General features: G+C 35.8%; 2 protein-coding genes across 2 annotated transcripts; one reads left to right on the plus strand and one right to left on the minus strand.

The window, feature by feature from the left end:
- Window positions 1-143: 143 nt before the first annotated feature.
- On the minus strand, window positions 144-12,716 carry LOC133391376 (uncharacterized). Its single transcript, XM_061645298.1, has 2 exons — window positions 12,486-12,716; window positions 144-914 (listed from the first exon to the last, which is right to left on the minus strand). The coding sequence occupies exon 2, from the start codon at window positions 906-908 to the stop codon at window positions 171-173; it is 738 nt and encodes a 245-aa protein (XP_061501282.1). The 5' UTR covers window positions 909-914; window positions 12,486-12,716; the 3' UTR covers window positions 144-170.
- A 3,385-nt stretch (window positions 12,717-16,101) lies between these two features.
- On the plus strand, window positions 16,102-17,583 carry LOC4576593 (serine protease Hayan). Its single transcript, XM_001231106.3, has 5 exons — window positions 16,102-16,358; window positions 16,431-16,459; window positions 16,528-16,793; window positions 16,852-16,961; window positions 17,031-17,583. Exons 1-5 carry the CDS (start codon window positions 16,178-16,180, stop codon window positions 17,369-17,371), a joined length of 927 nt encoding a protein of 308 aa, XP_001231107.2. The 5' UTR covers window positions 16,102-16,177; the 3' UTR covers window positions 17,372-17,583.
- The last annotated feature ends 1,438 nt before the right edge of the window (window positions 17,584-19,021 follow it).

The following is a 19,021-nucleotide window of genomic DNA, read 5'->3' on the forward strand; positions in this document are numbered from 1 at the left end:
ACTACTCGAAACCTTGCTATGTATAAAGGGGTATGAAAAAAATGTCCCAACTAAAAAGCTCATCTTCAATAGATGGAATCTAAGTGTGTTCAGACTGTAGTTTAAACAGTTTTAATTAAAAAATTGTATTGAACAAGAGATGATTGCTTTTTACGTCAAACGTCTTTTATTCAAAATCTAGTAGTTCGTTTTCGACGCAGCGCTCTTCGTCTTACTAAATGTCTAGACTCTTGGTTCAGTACTGTTGTACCGTCTACCTCAGGTGTTTTTATTTCACGTTCATTGTAGTGCTCAGTAACTGTAGCGTACACACCCACAACTTCTCTCCATTGAGTCGTTGGCACGTTGACATTCGTCAAATAGTGAAAAGATGGTGTTAAAAGAAGGTTCACTGATAAATCATTCGCAGGATCGTCTGCTTGCCGATAGCTGGGTGATGCTAATTCTGACGGTTCACGTATGTTGAAACTGGATAGACGATGGCGTTGTCGCTGACCTGCTGTTTGGCGGTAGTTATGATTACGCCTAGGAGATGTACAGCATGATACACAGTCATCGTTTGAATGTTTCAGAAGTTTCATAGGCGAAGAATGATTTTCTACCAATATGAATCGAAACGAAGACGCAGTATCGGTGGGAATTGTATTGGATAGAGCATTAGAAGATGTGGTTGATTTTAGTGTACTCGTTGCGTTTTCAGGCCGTTGCAATCCGATGTTATTGTTCGGTATATTTGTTTCATGGTAGCCTTGTTTCGTTCCAATTGATGAAATATGATTGTTGTTTTCGACATCCAGTTGCTGATGTATAAGAAGGCTTTCATTCCTCCATATCCAAAGATTATCCTTATGTGTTTTCCATTCATTGCACATAGTTTGTTGTCCACGTGTAACGACCCACTTCAGCATGATGTGCTAAGAAAATGAAATATAAATATAAACATTTGTTATAAGTAAAAATCTTACCAATTGTTAAAGTGTAAGGAGTAGAATAAACGTATACTTTTCACTTTTATAAACGTTTCATAGAGAGCGTAGAAAAAATATTTTAAAATGTGGTGGGTTAAGGACATAATCGACCATCCACGTGGATTTGATGTGGCTTTACAGTGTGTTAAGATCGATTTGGTTATTTGGGTATGCTGAACAGGATTTTAATACATCGATTACTTTAGCTCATTCACTTACATCACTGCATAACTTCGGCAGTATAAAATAAAATAAAATGTGTACTGACCAGCGAAATGAAAGAATCCATTTGCTAGTAAACAAACACATACAAACACATATTACACAAGGATCCCAAATAACCAAATCGTCTTTAACCCAATGTAAAGCCACTACAAACGCACGTGGGTTTGTGGTGGTCGATTCAGTCGTTAATCTACCAAATTTTAGAACAATCGGAACAGACAGCTCCGATCCGATGTATTTATCTTGCCCCATCCACCTTTTCCAAAAATGTTTTGAGGAAAAGTTTGGTCGAGGGTTGGCTAAGGTCAATATGCTGAACAGGATTTTAACTTCTCGATTGATTAAATTCATTCACTTGTATCATTGCACCTCAACTTCAACAATATTATTAGTCTATAAACTATGCACTGACCAGCGAAATTAAAGAATCCATTAGAAAGTAAACAAACACATATATACAAATATTACATATGGATGTTTCACAACAAACCAACTTAAACACACACTTTTAATTGCATCGTTTGCATAATTAAATAACATTTTAACACAGGTGAAATATGTTGAGCCAATAAATTACCCGTGCATAAAAAACTGACTTCAACAATATTGAAGTGGCCGCTTATGTGGTCGTGTGGCTTAAGCCACCAATCAGATTGTGTTTTGACTTTGTTTGATGGAACTGGATTTTTAGTACAAGAAATTGGTGGCGTTTTCGGTATCTTGGTTATTTGGGCTAAGTTATGCTGTGATGTAAGTGAATGAGTTAAAGTAATTGATGTGTTCAAATCATGTTAAGCATATTGACACTAGCCCGCCCTTGATCCATCTTTTCCTCGTCAACATGTTTGGAACAGGTGGGCCAAGCGCGGGCAAGGTCAATACATATGATCGGAACTGACAGCTCCAATTGTTCTAAAATTTGGTGGGTTAACGCTTTTTCTCGAACGTCAAATTTTTCACTTTTTGTCAACTTTTGTCAACTTTATTTCCTGGCTGCTCCAGCCCGTCAAACATTGCGAGGGTTGCGAGTAGTACCATACTTATCGTACCAATACTTATTTTTTATTCATAAATATATATTTTTTGCAGTGTTATTCGTCGAAACGATCACTATTTCAAATTTTGTGGATTGTTGCAAAATAAAATGTCTAAATTCAGAAGTTTAGTATCCCGTCAAACATTGCAAGGGTTGCGAGTAGTATTATCTGCTCGAGATCTTATGATATTTTAAATAATAGCTGGTATCGCGAAAGAATTGGTTTAAAATTAACAGTCGTTAAAAATTAACCAGAGTCGTTAAAAATTGCTAGAATTTGGCATCGCGAACGCACTGAGTTCATTTGTTAATTTTAACGACTGGTCCTATGCCGTCGTTAAACAAACGACTGTCAAGAGCGTATGCGATACAAATTAACAGTCGTTTAATTATACTGCTCGAATTTTTTACCCGTGTTTGCCTATATGCGATATCGAGCAGTCGTTAACTGTTTTGACGGTCGTTTATTTTAACAGGAATGAACAACAAATGAACTAGGTTAAACCAAAATGAACTTTAAACGACTGTTAAAATGTGTTCATTTATTCGCGATGCCGGCTAATATTTATTTTTTATCCATATTTTTTTTTTGTGGTGTTATTCGACGAAAAGATCACTTTATCAATTTTATTGGCTTTTTTCAAAATAAAATGTCAAAATTCAGGTGTTTAGTCTGCTACAAATCGCTTTGCTAAACGTGATCTCGCGATGCTATAATTACAAATTCCCGCCATGCAATTGACAGCGATTAGCGAGGGCGCGAAGGCTCGCACGTCATACAAGTTCTTTGTCCCAGAGCCCTCGCATTAAAGAGCTTGCGTGCCTAGGCAGTTTTTTCGCCGCTAGTTTTAGCAGTTATAATTATAGCCGGTCTCGTAGTACAGTCGTCAACTCGTACAACTTAACAACATGCCCGTCATGGGTTCAATCCCCAAATAGACCGCGCCGCCATACGTAGGACTGACTATCCTGCTATGGGGGGGAATTAATTAGTCACTGAAAGCCAAAGCCCACAAGTGGGTACAGGCAGGCCTTAACCGACATCGGTTGTTGATCCAAAGAAAAAAAAAAAATTATAGCACCCCGAGAGCAGGTATAACATTGCAAATTATAGCTTACTAAACACCTAATTTTATTTTGAAAAAATCCACAAAAATTGAAATAGCGATCTTTCCGACAAATAACACAGCAAAACAATTATAATTGAATAAAAAATAAATATTTTAAAATATTTTTAAAATATCTTAAGATTTCGAGCAGCTGATACCACTTGCAACCCTCGCAATGTTTGACGGCCCGCCATGCAATTGACAGCGATTTGCGAGAGCGCCCGAGGGCTCGCACGCCATACAAGTTCACCGCCCCAGAGCCCTCGCATTAAAGAGCTTGCGAGCCTTGGTAGTTTTTTCACACCTAGTTTTAGCAGTTATTATTATAGCACCTCGAGAGCAGGTATAACAGTGCGATTTGTAGAATACTAAACACATGAATTTTGACATTTTAGTTTTCAAAATTCCACAAAAATTTAAATAGTGATCTTTTCGCCAAATACTACCGCACAAAATATAATTCTTGGATAAAAATCAACGATTTTTTAAAATACTATAAGATTTCGAGCACATGAAATATTTCGCAACCCTCGCATTGTTTAACGGGGGGATCTTAAGGTTTCGAGCAGATGATACCACGTGCAACCCTCGCAATGTTTGACGGGTATAAAGCGTGATCTTTTCGACGAACAACACTGCAAAAATATATAAATATAAATATAATACATAAATATCTCTATTATAAAATTCTAGTAAAGGCTGATCAGCGTTACTTTCAAGCGATAGCTTGGATGTTTTTTGCTAAGTTTACATTCATGCAATGACAACCACATCGACTATAGAAAACGCAACGCCGACTTAGTTTTTAGTAATTTGAAAGGTATTGAGAAGAATGATACAAATTACAGTCTGAATTTAATAATTGAACGTTTTTTCGTGGTTGTTGCAAACTATTGCAACAGCACTCTTTCTTTCGCCCGTAGTAGTATTTGGTATTAAAAACAAGCGTTTTCTTAAGCAGTCTATATTATTATTTTATTGCGACGCTACAAATCAATCGCTTTACTCGGGCTACCGCGAAAGAGTGGCCTTCGGTCATTGCCTTTGCCAGGACGTTCGGGAGCCTTTGAGCGATCGGGAATATTCGGCTCGATCGGTATCGGATGCTTCCCACACTACGCGTTTGTACCGCGCTCTGTCGGTAGATAACACCGACAGATCGAATCTAACGTTAATTATTATTAACAGTTGTCATTCGATATTTTTCTATACATGGGCCTAATTTTTGGATTAAGTATAACTGAAAATTGTCTTCTACAACGTGTAAGTAATTTTTTCCAATAAGTGGTAAAAAAACTGGATCCGGATGTATGAAAACGTAGCGAAAACATTCATACGAAAAAGTAACTGAAACAAATGACCTTTTTTTAAGAGTAACGGGTCATACCGGCCTCTATACCGGTTTTCGATACTTAGTATCACTTAGCTGGATAGTCAATCCTTTCTTAGGGCGACGGTCCATGTGATTGACATGTTGTTAAGATGTCCGAGTTGACGATAGTACCTTGGGATCCCTCGATGCAACAAGAAATAAAAATATGAAAACTGGACTGTATGGTTTCATTAGTGAGTCAGATTCAGGTACTATTTAGGTTCCGATATATAAATGGGAGTAGTATCACGGCCAAGCTACACGTACCGGACGACATCGGACGATGCCATAAATCCGTTTAAGCCAACTGTCAAATCTCATACAAAATCGGCCCGCTGTGATCCGACACGGCCCGCCCCGACGCGAATCTCTTGTCTGCGGTCCTACGTTTTATGGCATCGTCCGATGTCGTCCGGTACGTGTTGCTTGGCCGTCAGGGCTCGGAATCAGGATCTGTTCCATGACTGACATGGAATATTAATCAGTTCAACGATCAGTATGGGGTTCAGTTCCAATAGCGAAAGGATCCAATGTGGGATCAGTACGGTACGGTTTTTGGAGCCGTTATACCGGTATATATACAATTTCAGTACGTTTGTCAGGAAAGTAAATTTATAAATATTTTAACACATAGCAATTGAAACATATTTAATCATCGCTATCACAAGCATTTACACCGTCAAACACAACAAATTTACGAAAAAAGTACAGTGAACCCTCTCTTATTTGACACCTCTCCAATTTGAGAAACCTCTCTTATTTGAACATTTTTCACAGTCCCTTGATTTCCAGTACATTTTTGTCCCTCTAATTTGGAAAACCTCTGAAATCTGTGTCCCTCTTATTTGAGTATGGTGTTGCCATGGTTATTGAAAGATGTATGCTCAAATTAGCGATTCTGTTCGCAGTTTCCTGTAGCAACAGTTAAGGCTGCATACTAAATGTTCTGTCTTTTTCTTGTCTTGTATGGACCTTTCATTCACTTTCAACCTCTCTAATTTGAAAACCCCTCTTATTCGACAGTCCCATCGCCTCTCAAATAAGAGAGGGTTCACTGTATATGCTTATGGCGACTTCGTTGTACCTATGGCATGGTTCCTATAGTCGTCGTATTGTGTTACTATAGTGTTGGTAAACACTAACTGTTTGAGGTATCTTAAAAACTGTGTAAAATATATATGGAACTTAGTTTTGAAGCTGTTATCATATGAATAGCAAGAATCACATCCATAATATTGATTTCATACATAATTAGACCGTAAAAAATGTATAAATTTGAGTGAAAAAAATATTGACTAAAAAACTGTATAACGACTATAGTCTACCCAAGCTGGGAAGGATGTGCTTGATTCAAAGTCGATTTTTCACTCAGTTGGATATGCGAATTTCGGCCTTTATTTTGTAAATTACTTAAAGGAAACTCATTTCTGTTGCTTATTTTTGTAAAAACAATATGAAGTGTAAACAATTACCTTGTAAAAAAATTAAAATGTCCTGTTTTTACTAATTTTATAACTATGAGTGCCTGTTTTGTGTATCTATAATGGGACTATGGTAAAAAACGCACGCAAATGCAAAAATATGGTTCAAAGGCAATAAATTTTAGTAAACCAACAATATTTCATGAAAGCTATGTTAAAAAAATATTTATTGCGTTGCTATGTGGCTATTTAAAGCGTTAACAAAAATATGAGTTTCGTTATGAAATCCTTAAGATTTTGGGAGAATGTTGACACATTTCACAAAATATGGGTTTTTTTCTGTCACTTCAATGGAATGGCCCAATTTTACTTTTATAGCCTTTTTAAAATATCAGAAAATATGAAACAATGACATAAATAACTTAATTGCTCTTAAATTATCGTATGGAGCATGTTGTGCGAGTTGCGCAAGCAGCGAACGACTTGGGCAAACTGACATTTTGCTGCTTGGGTTTGGATTTTTGTGACAGTAGAATTGAAGTGACAATAAATGAATTTTTAGTCTTGCATGCGACATCAACGAAGAGAGATCGTCTTGTCCGTAAGGGCTCCCAATTTTACGGTGAAAGAAAACCTACTACCCCACCCCCTCAAGTTACAGTCCACCGCTAGAGACACAACAGAGCACATTTTAAAAGCATTACCATTACCACCACTGGTACTACACCGCTATAGGTACGTTTACCCTATAGGGTCAAGATATATCTTCGGAATGGATCAGGATCAGTTAAATGACCAGTAAGGGGTTAGGATCAGTTCTAGGATCAGGTTCATGACTAATTATAACACCTATATGGGAATGGAATCAGTTCCAGCACCAGAATAAATTGTATACAATTTCAGGTTCAACATGGGTTTGGGATTAATGCATCGCTTCTTAATGCATCACTTGGAATTAACAACCACTTGGAATTTGCGTTGTCTTTTAAGAAATCGTTTACATGCAGTTTATTATATACACCAGATATGATCTTGCATAACCCTGTAACCGGGCCAAATTAACTAGTGAATACAAAATTAATATTACTTAAAATATGTTTTTTTGAGCAGAAAAATATTTTAAAATATTTTTTTTAGATATATTTAAATAGATTTCGAGCAGATGATACCAATCGCAACCCTCGCAATGTTTGACGGGGTTCGATTTTGGGGCTTCTGATGGATTCGAGAATCGTTCGACGTATATGATAGGCCTGTAAGTCTCGAAAGCTTGTGAAGGCGGGCATGTCCACGAATGACGTCACTCCAAATAGGATAATATGTCCTTGCAGTCAAATCAAATGTATAGCACAACAAATATGCGTCATATTTTTGGGTTTTAGGCCTTGTTTTGCCCGATTGAATAAATCGATATATTTTTACAAAACCAGATCACATGAACGGCAATATTTAACGTATATAATCATAGAATGACAAAAAGCAGTTTGGTATAAATCAGTGCTCACATTACTCGAGAGCAGGGGCGGAGCACTACGCAAACTAAGTGGCTACGTGGAGCTCCGAGGTGTCGAGAGACCATTAGCAATTTAAATTGAACATGTTTGTGTGATAAAAATGGATTTCAACGGCTAGCAACTCAGATATTAGTTCAGGTTATTTCGTATCAATTGAATTAGGATTTGATAATGATAAAGTGAGGTTACACTTATTTACCCGTGGGTAGATATAAATATTTTATAGAACGATCATTCAAAATAGCATGATAAACAAGTTAAGTGAAGTATTCAAAATAGCAAAATAAACACTAAACACGTGATTTTTTTTGTGAGTTTTTTTTAAATAATGATATATACTAATATATGGAGATGACAAGTTGTCGTTGTTTAAGAAAACTTAAAGAATTCATTACAGGTAAAGATACATATCAATCTTATTTTATTTATAAATAAAACTTAATGTTTGTTCGTCTGTATCTACTAGCTCTCATCACTCAATAACTCGACTTTTATTACAACGAATAAAATAAGTAGAAAATAAGTAGTTTATTGTTTTGAATTTGATTTTGTGTGCTGAACCCTCTTTGACCTGTTTCCATAAAAGAATAATTTTATTTATATTTAAAAAAAGAAGACGTTTATTGATTTCGCTCAAATATAGAGAACAGATGTTTTATGCAGCCAAAATGCATCTACAAAAATTTAATACTTCAAGGATAATGGAAAACGGAATCGCTTTTTTCCCTCCTTCGAAAAAAAACCTTTCTTTTTTATTTGTTCGTAGTTCCACATGCCATGTTTAAGGGAAAGCGGGGCAAAATGGATCTGTTAAGGATTTTGGTCTGTATCTTATTGGTTAAACCACTTTCCACTGTTATTTTGACATCAATCGATACTTCAACTTATTCAACAAAAACTATCATTAGATGACGCATTAATAACAAATATAGAAGTTTAAAATGAATCTTAAAAATCAACATCAAAAGTCGTGATAATTTAAAGGCGGTAAAATGGTCTTGATATGGGGAAAAATGGTCTTACACAAAATGTCAAAATACATAAAACAAAGGGGCAAAATAGACCACAACATTGAACTTCAGACTTTGGTTTAAGCTCTTGTAACGCGGTAGAATTGTGAGAGTAGATATTTAAGTTTAGTATTTAAGTGTTTTGTTGAAGAATTTAGTCTTGACCTTGACGATATAGTAGACATACAGTACAGTTTTATTTATATAAAGCTAGTGTATTGTAGCGACCTTAGCTTATACCACAGCCTCATCATGTTGGTCCTTTCAAAACATAAACCCAAGCTCCCAACCACGCTGGTTTTCGCAGGTCTTTTCGGGGATAGTTCGTTAACGAATTATCCCCGAAAACATCAACGAAATACAGATTAGTTCCGGGGATAGCGAACATACATGAATTATGAACCCATGCAAAAAAGAGCTAATCATAGAAATGAACATTCGGATTCACTCCTTTCCCTCATGTTACAATTCATGCTCATGCTTCATCCTTGATGCTACCAACCACTTCGCTAGTTCTACTTCGAATCACTTTGCCAGTTGCTCTACAATGATATGGTATTCATTATCGTGCTATTTACTGGTTTTGTTGTATGAAGGGGTACTGATACTAAATGAATTAAAAGAAAGAAATAAACCAATAAAACTAACAGATTGACTACTAACTACGCATTTTTATCAATGAGTAAAGGGGTTTGAAGTTATTGGAGTTGGATGTTTTAAAAATAAAATAAAACTTTAAATCATCAATGAAAACAATAAAAATGGAATTGAACTCAGGTCGACCATGGTACAAACATTACACCATTACCATTTGACCATAACTACTCCATGAACATGAATCGTTATCTTTCAGTTTTAAATCCTTTAAATATGAACAAAGAGATGTGTAAAAGTTCATCGATGCGTGTGAGAGAGTAGGGATGATGAATAGAAAGAGATAACATGAGTTTGTGTTCATTATCCCCGAAAAATACCGCTTGGGAAGACCATTTTGCCCCATGTAAAACATTTTACAAACTTTAACTCTAAAAAATTTACTTTCAATCAAAATGGTTACTCATACTCAAATGATTAAATCATAGATAAATATCATGTGTTTGGATACACATTCTTTTTTTGCTCTAATTAAATGTTAAATTCTTACAAAAGCTTATTTCCGAGATCGTGAAATTAACATAGCTTAGAGCAAACATTTTTTTGCTAAATTATTCTGCTGTTTTTTAATCTAATGTTATGAAACGTTCATGTTGTGCTTTAAACATTGTATTTGATATTTTTCAATAATTAGATGTCATCATAACCGTGTTAATTTGCCAATAATGCAGGTGACACACTCGCCCCATCTATCCATTTTGCCCCAGAATCCCCTACATTTTTTTTGGCAATCTATCAAACCAATCCTCCAGCAACTTCACCTTCACATTTGGGCTAATCCATATTCTTCTTCTTATTGGTATTTGGTTATACTACTCTTGTTGTTTAAACTGCTTTCATCGTTTACGGTTTTCTGTGGCTGATGATGTTTGTGTATCGGGCTGTTCTCTTTGGATACAAATATTGGCATTTGATTCTGGTCACATTTTTAAATATTTTTTTTTATTTACATTCCTAATAGAATTTGCAATATTAATAACATAAAGTTGTTGCTTGGTTTACTCTATGTGATGTATTGATGTTAGGCCGCAAACCTCGTACGAAAACCTGTTTATTCTGCTATATCGGTAAACCAATAAACTCACTGTAATCCAAGCCCATGAGTACCTAAGGCAAGAACCAACTAAAGTTGTTATGCCTGATATAAAGGAACGAATACTGTTGTTTTTTTTTTATATTACTCAGATTTCATATTCTTCTATTTTGAATAAAATGATCAGTTAGTAGTAGTAAATCCTTGGAGCCGGTCTCGTAGTACAGTCGTCAACTCGTGCAACTTAACAACATGCCCGTCATGGGTTCAATTCCCAAATAGACCGCGCCACCATATGTAGGACTGACTATCCTGCTATGGGGGGGGGGGGGGGGAATCAATTAGTCACTGAAAGCCAAGCCCACAAGTGGGTACAGGCAGGCCTTGACCGTCATCGGTTGTTGAGCCAAAGAAGAAGAAGTAGTAAATCATACGTTGAACGACTGTTTATCCTAGCATCATATTAAATTGAATTTCGCATTCATGTTACTGTTGTATAGAAATGTAAAATATAGTTAGTGTAATGTAAATCATTTGATTTCTTAAAATAATTCAAAAACAGCTGCAATTAATTAAAAGTTGCAATTTGTTGTGATTTCTATGGGCAGAACAAGAATAATTAAACAATCTAAATGGCCACGAGGAATCACAAAATTAGTTGATGTCTTTGACAAAGAAGACTTCTTTGAATTTTAAAATGGATAATTAATGGAGCTTTTCCACCAAATGTTGCCTCTAAGGCATCAATTTTTGGAGTGCGCACTAATTTTTGACTCTAACGTAGTATTTTTGCTTATAAGTAATCAAGTTTTAAGTCTTATAGGATGATAATTTGATGATGATAATTATAAAAGTATTTCAGCAGATTTTTGACAATTGTTTTTTTACATTACACAAACAATACAAAAACCGAGTATTTTTAATTTTTTTTAGCAAAAAACAATAAAATTTCACTCAGTCAGTTTTTCACTTCATTAAAACATCCAACAGTTGTTAACATCTCTATTTAGCATAACAACTGTAGCATATTTGATATACAGAGCTTACTATAATATACATTATCAGCTATAGACACATTGTAACACACTTTGCAAAGCCAAATTACACCATTGCAACACATTCATTATAACAAATCAGCAAATCAATTCACAGCATAGCTATACACCCAGACCATACCGTTCATAAAAAAACAATTGAGACACATTTATCTAAAACAACCGAAACGCGCAGCATTTCAAGCGATACTACAGCAAAGTAGACACGTATAGGAACTTATCGCTAAAACGCAGCGTAAGCAAAGATCGACCGACGCACCCGTTCTTTGGCTAGAACAGTTTAAACTTTCCAGAACATTCGTAAAAACACTAAAACCGCAGCATAGGCACAACATGACAGACACCTCACTCCGATATAAAATATAAATTGCACCTCATATAAATAACTTTCAATTGGGATAAAAATACATTCCAAAACCAAATCTACGAAACCCATTGAGTGTAAATAAAATCAATTCCAACCGTGGCAAGTCAGATTCGTTCGGACTGTCAAGCCAGGACGTTACGCTGCCTTAAAACTTCGCCTTCCAATTTATTTCAGGAGTGTAGTTATGTCCCGCTACCCAAGATAAGGCTTCTTAACTCCAACGTTTCCAGTAAGGGAAACCTCCAAATGATTTTTATGATCGCCTGAACGATCAAGTGTTGAAAAGTCCGCTTCGACCAAAGCTTTATTCTACCTCGATACATGTCAGCGAAACACTGATCTACCGCGATGGTACGCGTTGATCTGTTGTACCGTATGTACGCCGTAACACATTACATGGCGACCGTATTTAAAACCGAACTTACTACATGGCGACCGTAACTATCTCCAAACTTTGGCCGTAACAGTCAAAAATTGATGCCTTAAATACAAAAAATGATGCGCACTGTCAAACATTGATGCTTTAGATCCAAACATAGGTTAGTTAGAGTCAAAATTTAGCTGCAACGACTGTTAGTGAACGACTTTTCACTTCAAACAATTTAGCAGGGCTTTAATTCCAGTGGCTGCCCAATGCTGTAACCAATGTTAATTTTCCACTGCTCAACGTGATTGAGTTATTGAGCTTATTGAGTATTAGAATTAATGTTGCTGTGCTTACCTTTTAAGACTTTCCTTATATTTAAAATGATTTCTTTATTGATGATGTGAGCCAGAACTTATTGGCTCGTAGAATAGTAAAATGATTTGCGCACACGTACATAAAAAATCAGATGGATACACATTGGTTAGAAATCTTCGATTCAATTTTGGTACTGCACATTCGCGGCAACGACGCGAAGTATGTTTGCACACTGACATCAGATTGCAGACTAAAGCATCGATGGCAAACCGAGTTTGTATCGGACCCTACCGGGAATAATGTTCAATCCTGCAATCGTCATTTTTCCCTCTTTCTCTATCCTTCAGGGTCTTTGACGGGTCCTTAGATTTTGGGCTGGCTTCTGTGTTGTTGAATGTTTTCCTTTTACATGTCGTAGCACACCTTTTTGTCGAAAAGGTGCAAATGATCGGTCTTGCGGCGGACTGTTACCTGAACAACCAATTCTGCTACATGAAATCCCGGTTAGGTTTATTTATGTCGGTACGTGCGTGTGCCACTGTGTGCAGTCAGATTACTTCCTGAAATTGTGACCCATCTAGGAAATAGGTAAAACCCATACTCGACCGGGTGTGTCACGGCATTTTTTACCTACTGGATGTATTTTCTTTGCCATCAGCCGTTGGTAACGAAGACAAAATGTGTGAAAGCAGTCGATATAGCGAAATAATGGCAAAGGAAAAGAAACAATAAAACGACATGTGGTTCTTTTTAGAGGATAATTCTTCAAAGTTACGTTAAACATTTCTACTGATTCATATGGTGTACTTTTGATAACAATAAAATATAGAACAAATGCAGCACTTTCATTAAAATAGTTAAGTTGAGTTTTTATAAATCTCTTAATGAATGAAGCATTTTTAATTATTTGCATCCTTTTATTAATTCGTGCACAAGCTATCACGAAATTTCGTATCAATTAATAAATCAGAAGCATATTTTTTGGGAACATTGATCGCTAGCCCGTCATAAATAATTGTCGTATTCATCCATCCACAGACAATCCAGATTGATCAATCTGGGAGAGAAATGGAATAAAGCACTGTGCGACTCTACAATTGTAATAGAAATATGGGGTGTGATACTTGGAGTGACTTTTGTCGTACTATTACTTTCCCGCAAGACAGTTGAACACATTGAAAAAGAAAAACTCTGGGCATACAAAAAAATTCTATATTCGAAAATGTATAGAATTCTCACAGAAAACGAAACTATTTGCTAATGAACGCATAACAATGGTACTTTTTACGTTCATATTCATCAAGATTAACAAAACATACATTGTAGCGTAAAACCACCCACATCAAAGTTTGGCAAACCAACCCATAATTATTTTAAATATATTCTTTAACTAGGGCAACAATCGCATTTTGCTCCCGAGTTGAACTTCTTTGTTCGCTGTTACAGAGGATTTTTATTTATGTTATTACATGTATATATATATACATATATATATATATATATATATATATATATATATATATATATATATATATATATATATATATATATATATATATATATATATATATATATATATATATATATATATATATATATATATATATTATTTTTAAAATAAGGTTTATTTTTTGGAGCAATTCCGAGAGTACCTAGCGTACATAGGGTAAGTGTATCAATTATGGACATAGCTTGTTATCAATTCGCTTTTTTCACGGCTGCAAAAATTCGCCTTTTACACGATCTTGGGTTCCTCTATAGAATTTGGAATAATGTAATGTGTAAAAATATTGTTTTTTTTAATTTTGGGTTTTGGATATTTTTAATTACTGGAACATCCAGATTACTGTTGCAAGGAAAATGTCCAATTATGGCACTAGTGTTCTTAATATGGTTATGAGAGGGTTCCTATTATGACCATTTATTTTTTATCGTTTATTTTATATACAAAAAAATCGCTTTATGTTGTGAAATTAAAACAAATTTATGAAAAAACGCGAATAAAACAATTCAGAATAAATAAAAAACACCTATAATGATATAAAAGGAAAGGCACATGTAGTAATATAATGTCGTTTAAAATAAACATAATAACATAGCTCTATGTAGAAGCGGCTTTCTTGTTCCAGTTTCTTGCATTATTGCAAGTTTCTTGTAATATTGCAAATACAAATACAAATGAGGAACGATTGATAACCCGTCAAACAATGCGAGGGTTGCGAAAGATTTCATGTGCTCGAAATCTTATAGTATTTTAAAAAATCGTTGATTTTTATTTTAGAATTTTATTTTGTGCGGTAGTATTTGGCGAAAAGATCACTATTTCAATTTTTGTGGATTTTTGAAAGCTAAAATGTCAAAATTCAGGTGTTTAGTATTCTACAAATCGCACTGTTATACCTGCTCTCGAGGTGCTATAATTATAACTGCTAAAACTAGCGGCGAAAATTTTGCCTAGGCTCGCAAGCTCTTTAATGCGAGGGCTCTGGGACCCCGCCATGCAATTGACAGCGATTTGCGAGGGCGCGCGAGGGCTCGCACGCCATACAAGTTCACCGTCCCGTCAAACATTGCGAGGGTTGCAAGTGGTATCATCTGCTCGAAATTTTAAGATATTTAAAAAATATTTTAAAATATTTAGTTTTTATTCATTAATTCTTGTTTTGCTGTGTTATTTGTCGTATATATCTATATATATAAAAATCTCGTGTCACGGTGTTTGTTGCGAGCAAACTCCGAAACGGCTGGATCATTTTCAACGAAACTTTGCACACACCTTATGGTGGTATGAGAATAGGTTTTAAGACATAAAAATCGTTCAGATGTAACACTAAACTTAATTTAATAATGATTTTCTAACTCCCATACAAAGAGCAGGATTGTTGTTGTGTTGTATACAGGCGGTCCCCGAGATACACGGTTAATGGGGACCGAAAACGGCCACAAAATACCGCGTATCTCGAATTTCCGCGTAAGTCGAATCTCGTGATTTCCAGCAAAAATATCACTAATTTTCGTGTAATTTTGGAAGTAGGAGGCGGTTTTAGTCACTTCATGAATTATTTGATATCATTCTGACTGAATATAACAGTTTTAAACCTTTTGAAATAGTTTTGAACATTCGATCAAAACGGAAATTATTTGGCAATTCAAAATTGATGTGTCAAATCAGTACAATTTGCTCAAAGAATTGTCAAAATTAGAAAACCGCTTATCTCCGAATCCGCGTATAAGAGGTACCGTGTATCTCGGGGACCGCCTGTATAGCACTTTAACACTTGATGTGAGGCCAGCTAGTATGTATATATATGTATATATACATATATATATATATATATATATATATATATATATATATATATATATATATATATATATATATATATATATATATATATATATATATATATATATATATATATATATAATGACACTCTTACTGAATTTAGATGCTGGAACAATATTCCTAAGACGAAAATGTTTTTAAATAACAGGGGAATGAACCTCTTATCAATGTTTGAAAAATTGAGATTGACCAGATCATATTGCATGCATCATAAATGATAAGAATCATATATACCACTAATGGACTGTATTGCATTGATAAGAGATTCATTCAAGTGTAATTTGAAAACATTTTCGTCTGAGGTATATTATAGGAGATTCCTAAATCTAAATTCAGTTAGAGTGAATAGTTTAGAGTGAAGCGAATCAGTCGCACAAGTGTTAACATGAAAAAAGGTGTAACATTTCTAGCCTGTTTCATTGTCTGCCTCAAAGTCGCTTGCTCTGAAGCAGAAGTTCGAAAACTTTTTAACATTAGTCATGTTAATTCATCGGATTACATGCGATATCATGCATTACATTTGTTTAATAATGATCATCCAAACCGACTACGACCTGCATTAAAAAGTATTTAATTTATCTTATAATTTGCATTATTACTTCTATCCGACAGAATATAATTTGTTTTTTTTTTTGCAGAATGTCCCATGTCAAATATGCTCTTTCCGGTAAGACATTACGTGTGATTAAAATGACATTTTTTTTGTTTCACTTCCTGTATATAACTTTTCGGCAGGTGAAGATATTTTCTACCGAAGAACCATACTTTTGTTCCGCGGTGTTCATAAGCGCTGATTTTTTGCTAGCACCAGCGATGTGTCTGAAACTTATGCAACCGGTTGATGACCATCCCTCGAGTCATATGTTTGTTTTAATCGAGGCGGAACACGTATTCTATTACGAAGGTGGTCGCCGGTACATAAACAAAATTTTTTATCATCCTAAGCTAGAGGAAGAACCAGTGTACCATAATCTAGCCGTTGTGAAGTTGCGCAATCCAATGTACGTGAGTAAAATTGGCGTTTTTCAGTATACTTAATCGATTGATATTTTGCTACAGTCGTGAAACGGTGATGGCAAATGGTCAAAGTATTGTTGCTTGTCTATGGTCTGAAATAAAGCTGCGCAATAACAAAGTTTACTTGGGCGAATGGTTTAAGTATCATCCTGGTAAGTCTAAAGTAGTTTAGAATTATTTAGCATTTCCTAAAATTAATATCTCGATCTAAATAAATATAGAACAAAATCCTGCCTTTCGTTGGCTTGATGTTCCAGTCATAACGAGGAAGGAATGTCGCGAGGAGCTTTCGAAAAATAAAGTAATCATACCAGAATTTGATCGCGGAGTAGCTGAAACACAACTATGTGTTAAGGACAAGAAAAATAGTACCATGATTGAGTTTTGTGAACCTCGTTCGTCAGGACCATTATTTATGACCCTCGGTAACACAGTTTACGTGGTAGGGATGCCTACAGTTCATATTGATGATTGTAATGTGCAAATTGAGGTGTTTAATCAGGTTTCATCATTTTTGGATTGGATTGAAGCAATCGTATGGCCCCGTTTTGAACCTCTGTAGAAAGTAGTGCATACAAACTGGTTAGGTTTGATGTGCAACATTCGTACTAAGTTGATAGTGATTTTGTAAATTTCACTAAGATTTCAACGGTTCCCTGTAATATAAAAGTATGAAATTATAGGCATTACAATATTATCAAATCATTGATTAACAAAATCGATAATTTAATATAAAATATAAACCGTTAAATAAAAGATGGTTGTTTAAAAAAATATGTTTGTGTATCTATAACATATCTTATCTGATAAATAAAATTGAAAATTTCTACAGTCTGTTCCCGAGTTATGCGGTTCTCTGATAAATTTAATCCACTTAAAATCCAAAAATTTCAGAAATTTCTGCACGAATTGTATCAAATAAATGTAAATTAATGTATAAAAGTACTAAATTTAATGAAAAGTGTCGAGTAATCAATTGTATTTTGGCCGAAAATTGCGAAATTCGACTTAGATCGGAAAAACACGGAACGGCATTTCGCGGCCGCAGAATTTCGCATGCTGTCAAACCCATATACAAACTGTCAACGGCTACTTTTCCGAACTGTCATTACCATACATTTTTCAACAGGCGGAATTCCGAGGCCGCGAATTTCCGGACCGTGTATTTTCGGCCTTAGGCTGGAACCGAGATCGTCGCAGTACCGCAAAAATCGTGTATGACTTGAGCTGTCAATTCTGTTATAAAATCTGACAGATAGGTGAGATAATCGCGGTTCGTGTATGGAGCCATCCGAGGTCTGGTGACGATTGAATGTGCCAAGAAGAACTTCTTCTTCTTCTTCTTCTTTGGCTCTACAACCGATGTCGGTCAAGGCCTGCCTGTACCCACTTGTGGGCTTGGCTTTCAGTGATTAATTGATTTCCCCCCATAGCAGGATAGTCAGTCCTACGTATGGCGGCGCGGTCTATTTGGGGATTGAACCCATGACGGGCATGTTGTTAAGTCGTACGAGTTGACGACTGTACTACGAGACCGGCCAAGAAGAACTATTTTTATCAATTTGCGAATCAAAATAATTTATTTTACATAGTTTATGCAAAATAAAATACAAAACTCGTTTCTCGACACGAGTTTTTACACAAATCCACCAGAAAAAGTAAAAAATAATCGGTTCACGCTACCGCAAAAATCTCAGCAATACCGAAGATGGGTATCTCTGCGAAACAGCAGGCGCGATTGGAGGCGCGGAAGATTTGACAGCTCAACTGTTCTACAACTGTTATAAACAAGGCGCGGTACCCCCCCGCCATGCAATTGACAGCGATTTGCGAGGGCGCGCGAGAGCTCGCACGCCATACAAGTTCACCGTCCCAGAGCCCTCGCATTAAAGAGCTTGCGAGCCTAGGCAAATTTTTCGCCGCCCGCCATCCAATTGACAGCGATTTGCGAGGGCGCGCGAGGGCTCGCACGCCATACAAGTTCACCGCCCCAGAGCCCTCGCATTTTACATACAAACACCATTACCGGAGATGAAGAGTTTTGCAATGCATTTGCCTCATATTTCTCTTCTGTGTACACCAACAATGTACACATCCTGTAATGGGATGGGATCCGAAGCCCCATTGAGGGATAATACAGGCTCTCCCATCCAACTCCTATTCCGACACGTCCTCGTCGTGCAGAGTGGTAACATGTGTCACCACATATCCA

Source organism: Anopheles gambiae, chromosome 2 (genome assembly GCF_943734735.2).
Source record: "Anopheles gambiae chromosome 2, idAnoGambNW_F1_1, whole genome shotgun sequence".
NCBI classification, from domain to species: domain Eukaryota; kingdom Metazoa; phylum Arthropoda; class Insecta; order Diptera; family Culicidae; genus Anopheles; species Anopheles gambiae.

Coding starts and splice junctions, on each gene's coding strand:
- LOC133391376 (XM_061645298.1), bottom strand. CDS start 908: ATGCTGAAGTGGGTCGTTACACGTGGACAACAAACTATGTGCAATGAA.
- LOC4576593 (XM_001231106.3), top strand. CDS start 16,178: ATGAAAAAAGGTGTAACATTTCTAGCCTGTTTCATTGTCTGCCTCAAA. Junction 16,794..16,851: donor GTGAAGTTGCGCAATCCAAT/GTACGTGAGTAA, acceptor ATTTTGCTACAG/TCGTGAAACGGTGATGGCAA. Junction 16,962..17,030: donor ATGGTTTAAGTATCATCCTG/GTAAGTCTAAAG, acceptor AAATAAATATAG/AACAAAATCCTGCCTTTCGT.